Here is a 12938-nt window from a genome sequence, read left to right as displayed (position 1 = left end):
AATTTATTTTTACTCTACCCTTCCACAACACAATAATCAAAATATGACACCAAATGTTTCTCAAAGAATATAAAACAATTTGTATTTTTCACCTATTCTTTTCATAGCCATGCCAGATACAAAATTGACAAATAAATTGGATCCGAGATTGTTTGATTTAACAGATCCTCACTCTTAGTAAAATGGAACACGATTATTCATTCAATATGACAAATTCTTTGAAGGTCCACAATATCGTATTTTGATATTTGTTCACAACACATTATGTTTTCTTTAATAAACTCATGGTAATAAAACAATAGAAATTACAGCATCGGTCAACATAAACATAAAAATAAATGTTGCTACAATCCTGAGTTAGCACAAGGGAAGAGAAGTCATTCCGTCCATCCCAGTAGTAGAAATCAGGTCTAAACCATGAGAATTTCCCTTCAGAGCTAGAGCCACGAAAACTGCTCTCGTCTTTGAACTTCAGATAATATGCTGAGAAAACTATCATAAGCTTTATGTTATTCTGTTAATGGAGAGAGCAAATCTCCACGGACAGGCATAACTGTACATTAAAAGAGGCTTCCAGATTCTGATCGACCCTAGCACCAGATGCATATGCATTGTCATATCAAATTCCAAGAGCGATGATATGCTTCTTAAAGGAAGCCTTTAAACATCATCACATCCACGCGGTTGCTATGGAAAGGGGAAAGATCAAATCTAGGAGTCATCCAATTCAACAATTTGTGCTCTTCTTTCAGCAGCTTTCTTCCTGATGAAGATGCCCCATCTCAAGGCAGCTTTGAGTTTGAGCCACCCGACAACGGCCTTACCTGAAGAACGTGTCCGGTCCTCATCAAAACCGAAGGTAGAAGACATGTTGGGCATGTATGATGATCCATACTGGTAATTCTCTTCTCCAACACTAGAAGAAGCATGACCTTGTCCCATGCTGAAAATACGGAGCAGATGTTGCATGTCCTCATTTTCAAGCATCTCATGACTTCTCATACGTATTTCTTCCTCTGTTAAGAAGTCCTCAGCTCCCCTATATGGATTAGGCGTGCTAGCAGCAAAATAGCTAGACATTGACGGCTGTGGTGGGCGAAGAGCCAGCATGCTCTCACTTCCATGTGGCTGAGCTTGCTGTGACGTACCTAGCAAATGGTTCTGAGGAGGAAATGAAGCACCATTTACCTGCATGTTGCCATTTAGATGAGGCTGCATGGTATATCTGCTACTGAGGCTATCATTATACCCTGTTAACAATGAAATATTCATGTTATATGAAGTCATAAATTGGTAGAACTATAAAAATCCAAGGGACAAATGAGGTCATAGTATATCTGGTCAATTAGCTTGCTTGAGGATTTATTGACACATACAATAACAGCAAGTCTTAGGAGCTGGTTAAACAGGTAATTGCAGTGCTTAAACTAGGTATCCTTCACATTCTGCAAAGCAATAAACAGTGCAGGTCGAGAGACCTCCTTCTATGTTAAACAAATTGCCAAGGTATACATTATCTACTAACAATAAAATCGAAAAAATTGGATAGTTATTGAGAAGTTGGTTTGAGCATCAAATAATGGTTCTATGGTAAATTGTTAAAAGAATTTGAGACCTTGAAGTTTGTAATGTATTAATTCAGAAGTGTATCAAACATTTTGGGATGCCTTAAAATAGGAAGTGTCATGTAAATTTGGAACAAAAGGAGTAAATATGATATGATTCAACAACCTGCTTATTCACAGGAAATCAATTGATATAAAACTTGGCATCCAATATTCGCGCTTATGTTTTTTTTTTTTCAGTTTGGAAACTTTTCTTCTTGTTAAGATACTCGTCTAGTGAGGATTTATTCTTCAATCACCGAAAAATCACACAAAGACCCTAAACAGCAACAAAAGCAGAGTGCGCAGAGTTCAACACAATTCATGAAGAACATATGGTAGGTGGTGAGGAATTATTGTTCCAATCACCCAGGAATCACACAGAGAAGCCCAAACAGCAGTAAAAGCAGAGCAGGCAGAATTTACACTTTAACAGTAACACATATCTTAGGCAATAATGCATATTAATACCTCCCATATTCAGTCCTGTATTCATAGCAGGCTGCTCCGATGAAATTGAAGCTGGAAGACTTGGTAAATTAATTTGTTGATCAAAAGAGGTCGAATGGTTCTGAGAGCCAATTGTAAGATCATTTTGAGAAGTAACTGAGGGTTTATTCTGGCCCAGGCTTAAAAGAGATTTTCCATCATACTCAACGACATGCATCCAGTTTTCATATGCCTTCTTGACTAAAGTATCCACATATACCTGCAAATATTGTTTGATGTTTGCTTAAGCACTTCCTCACACATACTTGGAAAATATAACATCCAAAAGGTCAATTAAAGCAAATCATAGCAACACTCAGAAACTCCAATCACCACTACTACTTTGCAAAGTTATGAAATGTCACAGAGAAAAAAGGAATAAGTTCAGAGCACTTTCAACTATTGTGGCAATTCAGGAGGTTGCAATTAGAGTGCCTGTTTTTTTCCTCCTTTTCTTAAGCATGTTTAGATGAATCCAAGAGACCGAATTACACAAAAGAGAGAACTGGCTACAGATTGCAAACCTTCTGATTTTCTGAAAGAGAATCAACTGAATGATACTGCCCACCAGAGATTAAACCACATAACTCGTAGATATTGTTAAAGACAACACCAACATTTCTCATATCATCAGGATAATAGACATAAAGCTTCCCACTTAGAACACAGGTTTTTGCATGCTCCACAAGAGCATCCCACATCTTATTTGACATTCCACTTCCCAGGATCTGTGATAACAAGATGAAAAACCCAAAAAAGAGGGAACATTAATATACAACTAAATTTATCATTCTATTTCTCCAACTTGTCAAGTTTAAAAATCTTACATTACGGAGCCTCTGCGAGTCTCTCACAACAAGTCGCAGGAAGTCTTCCACTTTATGTATACCAGCTTTATTTAGCCTCTTATGGAAGGATCCATCTTTCCCTATCTTTTCCAATCTCCAAACCTCATCATCTAATGCAGGTGGATAATGTTTCTTGTACACTGCAAGGAAACAGTCACATAGAGTTACTACAAACCTCAACAAACATAATTGTAGTTTCCATACAAAAAAGGGCACACTATATGGGCTTACATTCTCCTCTATGATCCTTGACAGTGAAGGCATCCGTTTTTGCCTCACGGATGCGAATTCCCTCACAACAACCTGATGCAACTTTTAAGCCTAGCCTGAACTTTCTGCTTCTGATCCAGCTGGAGTTGTCAGTAAACGTCAACTCACCAAGAGTGCCAACACCCTCCTTCAATATCACTTGCAATTCTCCAGTAAGAAGAGGCCTTTTTCCTTCGCGCTCCTTTACTATATGAGACTCAAATTTTTCTTGAGTCCAGCCATCATCATCCTCGTCATTGAAATCTCCTTCAAGCACAACAATATCTAGTTTAACTGAGGACTCGGGACCTGATGTTACAACATGGTTTGTATTTCCATCAATCAAGACAATATGTATCGCAGAACCCTGCTCTCCTTCTACTTTTCCTCCTGTGAAGAGAGGTAGTGACAGTTTGGACCGAAACTGAAGCTGCAAATTTCTCCCATCAGGTCCTTCAATTCTTTTTGGAGAAACCCTGTATGGTTATCGTAAAATTCAATCCCAAAACAGAGTGGACAGCCAATTAAAACAAAATACATTAGAAGCTCAACCAGGCTTTCAGTCATGCTAATGCTTGGAATATTAGTTCACATTTTTTGTCATCATCCAATGGAACATTCCCCATACATATAGACATCCTTGAAAAGTGTAGAAAATAAGACTTGTGCTCTGAAAGAATTAGTGAAGATATGTGAAGCCATACCTTGCATTAAGTTTAGCAGGACCAAGTTTAGCCAAAGCACGCTCAACTTCTTCACTAACCTGTGAACACAACTGGACGTTCATAAATAAGAAAACAAAAGCCAGTATAGAAGAGAGCTTGTGCAAGTACAACAAGAATGGACAAGTTTGCATAGTCTGGCCATCCCCAACAGAAAATATGAGCACTATTCTGCACCCTGTACTGTCTCAAAACAATGTAGAGACTCATGGGCTGGTTAACAAGCCCATGGAGATGCAAAGGTTTCAAGTACATGCACATAAGGCATAAATAGCTCAGCTTTTACAGCTAAAAGGGCACAACCTTGAGTTGAGGCCACGTTAACATGCATGAGTCCAACAAAAGAACTACTGAAAGAACAACTAGAGTGCAGATACACTTAAAGTATGTTATCCTATCAAATATAAGACACAGAAGTATATTTCGTGCACCCAGTAAGCATTTTATATGAAAATTTAAAGCTATTTTACTCCAGAAATTATGCAGATAAGCAGGATATAGAGACAGCTCTCGTTGATTGATCATTGAGAGAGAGAGAGAGAGAGAGAGAGAGAGACAGAGAGAGAGAGAGAGAGAGAGAGAGAGGTTCCCAGTGAAAATTCTACAATGATCAAAGCACACATATATTTAGTAGAAGTTTCAGCATATGAGATAAATGGTCTATTACTTAATAATCCAGCTCAAATATCTTTCACCGGCTTTATTCCGTGAGAAGTAAAATCTGTCGCACTGAGTCATACTGGAAATATGTATCATGCCCCAGTAGTTATATAATTAAGAATCGAACTTTCATATCTACTAATTGGTTGGTTGTCTAAGTGAAACTTCACATAAGTAATGTCCAATGAATAGGAAGAGAATTTTGAAGGGCCTAATAATCTTACAACTCTTCGAAGAATTGGTTCCAGTGATGAGCAGAGTTTCTGCAGACTGTCCACCTTTAGCGCTTCAACAATGACACTGCAGTAACCATGTACTTTTCAATAAACGGTGCTACAGTTACCATGAATAGGCACAGAAATATGAGTAAATCTATAACAGGTACTAAATTTCAGCTTTTCAAAAAAAAAATATTAGACATCCAGGTCACATGATTTCATACCAGATGACACCACAGCAAACAATCAACAGAACTAAAGACTTCTAAAATGAGAAGCTTTTACTGGTTACTTCGTAAGATAAGATGAACACAGTTGATGGACCATAACAAATAGGCCATAGTTAGAGAGGCATCTGCCACTCAGACACTCAGAGGAAACTAAAGCATTTGTAGGATTACAAACCCCAGGTGAGGACTTCCCTTGGGAAGCTCAAGTATGCCCATGGCTACAAGATATAGAGACAACTCTCCCTCTGAATGATGATTGAGAAGAATGAAAACCCTATTGACAACTAACGGTGAGGAATCCCATTTGAAAGCAGACTAGTGCACCACTCCCAGTCCTGTGGGACTGTGGCAGATGCCGTCCTTAAATATTCATTGCGAGCCATTTGTCACAAGCTCAAAACCTTTCAATTCACATCCTAGAATGACACAAATTCTTAAAATGTTGCTTATGAATTAGGCACTATGAGCCTCTTCTCATTTTGTACTCTCAGCATACAGCACTACGAACCTCTTCTATTTGTATCATAGCCCCTCACCACTACTTTAAATGGAGTGCTTGCAGTTATGAACCAAAACAAAGAACAAGCTACTTATCGAGACAGATTCAATTAAAATGTTCCTTCTCTTGCAGTCAACATCCTTATCCTCAATCTTGAGAATTAAAAACAACCAATAAAGAAAGCTCTCACTATCTTTCCATCCAAGGATCTTGATAATTATACCTCATTTTTTTATAGGTATCTTGATAATAACACCTCATACCTCAAACATATTCATTAAGATCAGATTTTTCTTATTAAAAATTACAATTTCCACCACCCCACAAAACATAACCATCATTCTCCACATCTTCACAACAATTCTCACAATACCCTCACTAACTACTCTACAATTTCTTATTATCAAATTCAAAATCCCAGCAAAGTTTACATGATGACCAATTACACCAACTGTGAGCACAGTACTAAGATTTGCTAAAAAATAAAAAATAAACGAACAATTAAAGAATAACAAAAAACCCTTAACAAAAGAATTTAAAAAGCTTTTTTTTGTGTGTGTAAATTACCTAGCAAGAGCAGGTCTTTTCCTTTCAGGTTGACCTTCCTCACTACTACTTGGATCCAAAGCACGTTTGTCCACATACCTCGTTTGCATTTTCTTACTAAACACTCTTCTTCTTCAACTATATCTGTTTTCAGATCTGATCTAAAGTTTCTTTTTTTTTTCTTTGTTTAATTTTTGAACTGTTTGTAGTGAGGACTTTCTTTTTTCACTGGATAAGATTCCAACGGCAAAAAGAAAGAAAGAAAAAGGAGCGAAAAAGGGGAAAGCGGGAAAAATTGAAAGAAGAAAGAAGATGAAGAGAGGTTTCTCGGAAAGTTCAAGGAAATAACATTGGACTTTCGTATGATGGCACTAGCTGTTAACTAAAGTTTCTATTTTGATGGCTGCTGGTTTTGGTTTTGGCTTGTACACTGGTATATATCTAACGCGTGGGTTTTTCCATTTGACGCGCTTATTTTGATCTGTCACTTTTGTCCTTTTCAATTTAAATTATCCCTACTTTACCTCTTATTTTTCTTCGAAAACCTAATTATATTCTAAGTTGCAATAATTCATCAAATGCGTGTAGTGTATATGATATAACGTTGATCCGATAAGTCAAAAAAGAAATTAGATCAAATGTTTAGACATTTCGTCAATAAAATATTTTTTTAAAATGTGATGATTTTCATCAAATGTCATTATATGACTATTATGTCGATCAGAGGTAATAAACGTCAAGATTTCGAACCAGTCTTTAAATTAAGATTTGAGATGTATAACTTATTATTTTATATGAAAAGTCATTTTATTAGAGCAATTTATGCATAAGTAAAGGAGTAGTCCATTGGTCCACCATTAGTGTGCTTTCCACAACAAAATTGATGACACTAGAAATAATAATTGTCAATCAATGATTATTATATTCAGCATTATTGATTACCTTAAACAAATGTTGTTGAGCGAGTAGTCAAGTAATTAGAGCTAGTGAAGTAATTTAATATTTAAAAGTGCGTGAACTTGAGGTAGGTTATTGGAAAGTGCCAATAAATGGTGATAATATTTGGTTGTTAATGGACTACGTACTCTCTAGAGTCTAGTCAATGCTCCTTTCAGTTTGTAAATTAAAAGCTTAGGATGATGCTAGAAAGGACTGAAAATGGTTAAATTATAAATAAAGAAAGGTATTTAGAAAAATAAAATCATATGGGTTTGAATTTGTATACATTCATTTGCTTCTCTTTTGTTTCTGTTTTTTTTTTTTTTTGGGGGGGGGGGGGGGGGGGGGGCGCAAATTAGTTTTCAGGAACCAAAAAGATTGTTGTTACAAACTTACAATGGCTTTTTTCTTTTTGGGAAGAAAAGAAACAAACACAACCTTTAGCTCCGTTTGCAATAGATTTTGTCAAGTTTTTTCCAAAAAAGATTTGGCAAAATATGCTTGTTTATAGATTTTATTCATGTTTTGGCAGTTTTTGAAAACAAATTTTCCAAATCCCAAAACTAGCTCTAGAGTCTAGAGCTTTTTTTGGCCCAAAATATTTGATTTTTTAACAATTTTAAAAATTACCCCAAATTTTTGTATTTTATAAAAAAGCTCATCATCTATTATGACCCAACTAATCCATCAACTAATTACTATCATTTTCTTTTGGAGATGTTCAAACAGATTTACATCTTCAAACCAAACTTCACCCAAATCAGATTTTTTAAAATAAATTTGAAAAATTATGGTCAAACGCTAGCTTAATTTCATGAGAGGACATTATTTACTTTTTGTAATTTTCCCTTTTATCATTTGCTATCTTCTAACTGCTAAGTATTGTAAAAAAAAATAGGCTTATAGCAGACAACAAAATTGACCCAGTTTGGTCTTCTGTGTTTCATGTTCTGTTTGAAAGAAACGTAGTCAATTAAATTGAATGTTTTACGACTTCCTTTTGTACCCAAAAAAAAAAAGGGGGGGGGGGGGGGGGGGGGAGAGAGAGAGTGGGCAATGCTTAGCAGTGCTAATGTATTGGCGGGTGTAATTAATTAAGTGACTAATTGCGTATCCAGCGAATAAAATAAGTATGTGGACGGCGGTAAGGATTAATCGTGGTCGTTGGTTTAAAGACGGAGCGACAGTTAGTCATAATTGTTGGATCCCGTCCACGTGACATTAATTTTTGCATTCGATTTCGTGTCGAAGGTTGATTCCTTTTTCTGTTCCAATTGTGTCAAATAATGTGACGTGGGATATAGGGGTTCCAATTATTAGTCAGTTGCCCAGTTCGCTAGCAGCCTGGCAGAACTTAGCCCACTCCCCGTCTCATTCTAAGTTTATCCCCACGCGCAATCATTTTATTGGAACAAGCAAAACTCGGATTAATTTAAATTTATGTCGTGTGAGGCTCGTTAAAAAAAACATGCGCTCTTTGTCAATAAAAAAAATCATACTCATGACTCGAAGCCGTAATATCCTCTTATTGTAGATAAAGTGATTCTTTTCTTCTTACTGTAAGACGGATTTAGAATTTTGCTCAATCAGATTCAGTCAAAGACGAAGGTATCTAATAGCATAAATTGTGGTTTGGTGTCGGGTATGACAAGTAGGGTTTGATCATTTTATTATCTTTTTTGCTCTTAATACAATATCAAAATGAAATCATTTTAAAGTTGGTACTCTTTAATTTTAACAAAACTGAAAATATTTTATGAAGGTTAAAAGAAATTATTTATCTCTATTCTAAGAAATTTGTCTATTTAATTTAACAAATTTTTATTAACTCCAAGATATTTAAATAAATCTAGAGTTTTCCTTGTTACTAATAAGAAGCTATTTGCAGAGAAAAGAGAAGAGAAATAGAAGTCAAGGAAATAGTAAAATGACAAAGGAGAGAACATGAGAGTAATAAATTTGGAGGATGATGTTTAATTTGAAACAAAGATGGTCTTGGTCTTCAGTTGCACACACTTCATTTAAGTATGGATTAAAAAAAACTAATTAGGAAATGCCCCAAATTAGATTAGATCCTAGCACCTCTCTCACACTTTGAACCCACTCGGCCACCTCCACTAGGAGCATGTTTATGTTAAAGTGGGTTCAAACGTTTTTTATAGTATTAATTATTCTCTGTTAAATGTAATATATCAATATACGTAATATAATTTTTCTACGAATCGGGTTCAACCGAACTCCATGACACCATGTGGGTCCGCCCCTGCTTAATGCATGGTTATACTCGATTAAGTTCAAGCTAAAACCAAGAAGGCATGAATCAAGCATAGGCCTTATTAAAAGATAGGGCATGTATGCCTCCATTTCTCTTAGCGTGTATAATGTGCTCACATATAGTTTTAGGTATGTTTTCTTTTTTAGTTCAGATTAACTTAATGAGAATAAATGAAAGTCAATCTTTTAGTAAGCCTAATCAATTGTATAGTTATAAAAGAAGAACGGTCATAGTATTAAAACAAAAGATGTGCATATTAATTTCTCACTTCATCGTCTAAGAATAAATGGAAAAAATATATGCATGCCTTCATTCGTTATGAAAAGAATGAAAAGTCTGAAGTTGAGATATAAAATTTTATTTTTGCATTGCTTCAGTAAATTTGAAGTAAACATTATAATATTTGAAATTATATTAAACGTTCTATTGATCACGAGCTTTTGGGGGAAAAAAATTATAATAGTCAAAGGAAAAATATTAGAACTCTCATATATTATAATTTTATTCGTTTGGGAATTGAAAGAGTATCATTTTTACTTCCATCAAACCATACCAGGCAGCCAGTCCCAAATCTACTCCCTAGCAATTCGTGACAACTGTACAGTCTAAGACTACTTATACATAAATCCTAATTATCGAATTGCCTTATAATTAATATCGTGAAGCAAGAACAAACATATATAATTAAATCCACACTCGGTATGCTTGTATTTCAAAGTCTATTCAAAATTGCGTTCAACAAGCAAGAAAATATCCAAGTAAGAAGTAGAAAATGTATATAGCTCACAGTAATTTCAGAAGCTGAGCAACCTTCAATATTGTGTTAATAGGCTACATATAATGGAAACCAGTGGCGAAGTCAGGAAATTCAATAAGGGTGCTCAAAATTTGAACACCCTTTGACGGTGGACTATGCAAGGGTGTTCAAAGTCTATTTTTAATCAATAACAAGTAATATTTTACCTTATACGTAGTATAAATTTTGGCCGAAGGGTGGTCAACTGACCACCCTTCGGCCAACATAGCTTCGCCCATGTGGGGAGTAATCAGACATCTACAACGCTCAACTTCATAACCTTCAGGGTTATAATAAGGGCAGGGTTTTCAATCGGGTTGGAGTTTCGGGAGCAAGAATGTCACCCAGTATAAGGAGTATTACATCCCCTGACGCTATTTAACGGTAAGTCGCTGAAGAAATATGCGACTGTCGATTTAAAAATTTTAACCACATTTTGTTTTTGATTGAGATTTAATTACATTATTTTTGGATTGAAGGAGTGTAATTTCTTATTTTAAATGTAGTTTTAGTTTTTAAGTTCTTTTTAAATTTTTATTTAATTGAAGTTGAGTTAAAATAATAGATTAAAATTGGTTTAATTGGTTCATAAGAGAATGTTTCATGAAATAATTTAATTAATCCAAAACAAATTGAACGAACCGAATAAAACATTATTTGTTCTTTGGAGCTAGTGATAGGTTTGTGGTAAGCAGAGTAATATTTTGTGATCTTCAAATCTTAAATTTGCCTCACTTTGTCATGTTTTGGTCAGAGTTGGATCCAAGAATTTAAGTTTATTAACTCCTATAGCAATTTCAAGGTCGATCATCAAATATTTATTGATACTAGTCTTTATGTTCGTGTAATGCACGGATAGTTTTGGTAGTCGGAGAGCAAGGCTGAAAAAAGAGAGCTCATTAAATCTTCTTTGTTTGAAAAGTATATGTACTATAAAAATATGGCCAAAAAAATTTAAATTATACTAGTCTTAGGGTATGCGCGTTGCGCGTGTTCCCCACATCATTAAGTAAATAATTTTCAAAAACTCACATAAGTATTATATTAAACAGTATCTTTGAGTTCTAATAAAAATAAAATATATAACTTTGTAAAAGTATATATATTGATCCCAAATCCAACCCAATGAAAGTACTTAAGTTTTGTAAGAATATCTTATGAAATTTTTTGTTATTTTTATGCCTTAATATCGAACAAACAAGTAAAATAATTACTTTTATCACGACGAGTTGGCCTGTAATTCCTATAAAATTTAATAAGTGAAAATTTAAGTTTTAAAATGACTATTGTTGAGTGAATAATTTATAATAATAAACTAATATATAAAAATATACGGAGTTGTCATTTGTTAGAATATTTATAAAAAGAAAAAGAAAAATAATTAACAATAAATCATTTAGAATATATTTCATCTTCTATTATTTCAAGTTTGCATACGTCAATAAAAAAATATTTATTGATTATATGTTATTTTATAATTATTGAGTAAATTCTATACATTTATAGATGATGTTTGCAAGTCAAAAATTATTGAGTGTAGCTTTAAATATTATATAAAAAATTTTAAAAATAAAATTTTAATTAATTTTAAAATGCTAAATACTAAAACATTTAACATGGAATGTATTATAATTATGGTACAAACTTCAAAAAAGTAAATAATTTATTTAAAGTAAAATCTTAATTGATTCAAAATTTAAAATATTATAATTTTTTATCTAATTCAAATAAAGAGTTATTTAATAACTAAAACTTTAGTTGATTTAAAATTTTTAATATTAAATAAATAATTAAATATCGTGAATAAAATGTGTATCTAAAAATATAAAATAATTAATAAAGGAGATAAATCAATATTAAACTAACATTGAAATCCTTATCAAATGCTCATTCCTAATGTCTATATACGTTGAATAAAGGGAAAAAATTTACAAACAAATAGTTTGAATGGTATAAGTTCAACTTAATTAATTACTCGTTTAAGTAAAATGTCAAAATAAAAAAAGTGACTACTACCTTAAGTCATAATGTTAACTACACACGTTTATAAGACAAAAAAGTTTTGGTGGGATTAATCTACATAATTAAAATAAGGAAAAATTTACTAATAAGTCAAATTTTAGTTAATTTTAAAGTCCTAGATATTAGGAAGTTAATTAAATGACTATTCCTAAATAGTAGGGAATTAATTAAATGAATATTTCTAAATATAGAAAAATAATTGAACGACTATTTTGTCTAGTGTAAACTTTAATTTTGAAGGTTAAAAAAGGCGAACGACGTTTCGCTAAGTACTTTTAATATAGTATAGATATATGCTCCTAAATTTTTGGACTTGATAAAAATTATAGTGACGCAACAGGAGAATTTTAAAATATCTTATGTCAGTAAGTAATATATTTTTTCATCAATGCTTCTACCTCACAAAAGCTAAAATATACTGAACTTCAGGATCCCCAACCTAGCGCCCAACGTCCTCGAGCAAATAACATTAATCACCAAATAAGATGATCAATTAAGAGTTTATAACCAACTAAGTTTTCTTGTATGAAGGTTACATAGGTTTTCTTCTCAATTCAAAGACCTATATTCATATGTCACTAAGTGAACTCAAACATAATCTTATCCGTCACCATCAATTTTCCTTAATTTTTGAAAGTTTTGTTGTGTATAAACTCAAAAATTAAAAGAAACAACAAATAATGAATAAGAAACATAAAAATTGTTGGATTGTATCGAAGCAAAATAAAGAAAACAAACATGTAACGAAGTAACATACCAAATTAAAATTATAAGATCTCAAGTGTTAGAAAAAAACGAAAGACGAAAATAAAGAGAGAAGCGAACGATTACTTGCGTTAGT

At 33.4% G+C, this 12938-nt stretch overlaps 1 protein-coding gene across 2 annotated transcripts; it reads right to left on the bottom strand.

The window, feature by feature from the left end:
- Positions 1-174: 174 nt before the first annotated feature.
- On the bottom strand, positions 175-6482 carry LOC104086953 (calmodulin-binding protein 60 B-like). Of its 2 annotated transcripts, none has more exons than XM_070195619.1 (8): positions 6087-6482; positions 4797-4872; positions 3895-3965; positions 3173-3666; positions 2921-3081; positions 2618-2821; positions 2076-2313; positions 175-1250 (listed from the first exon to the last, which is right to left on the bottom strand). In XM_070195619.1, exons 1-8 carry the CDS (start codon positions 6173-6175, stop codon positions 712-714), a joined length of 1872 nt encoding a protein of 623 aa, XP_070051720.1. In that variant the 5' UTR covers positions 6176-6482; the 3' UTR covers positions 175-711. The 2 variants fall into 2 exon arrangements, with proteins under 2 accessions (XP_070051720.1, XP_009589610.1); XM_009591315.4 differs by having other exon boundaries at positions 3895-3953.
- Positions 6483-12938: the final 6456 nt, after the last annotated feature.

This window comes from Nicotiana tomentosiformis, chromosome 2 (genome assembly GCF_000390325.3).
Source record: "Nicotiana tomentosiformis chromosome 2, ASM39032v3, whole genome shotgun sequence".
NCBI classification, from domain to species: Eukaryota; Viridiplantae; Streptophyta; class Magnoliopsida; order Solanales; family Solanaceae; genus Nicotiana; species Nicotiana tomentosiformis.
The sequence above is the reverse complement of the archived record's forward strand: the minus strand, read 5'-3'. Positions and strand labels throughout refer to the sequence as shown.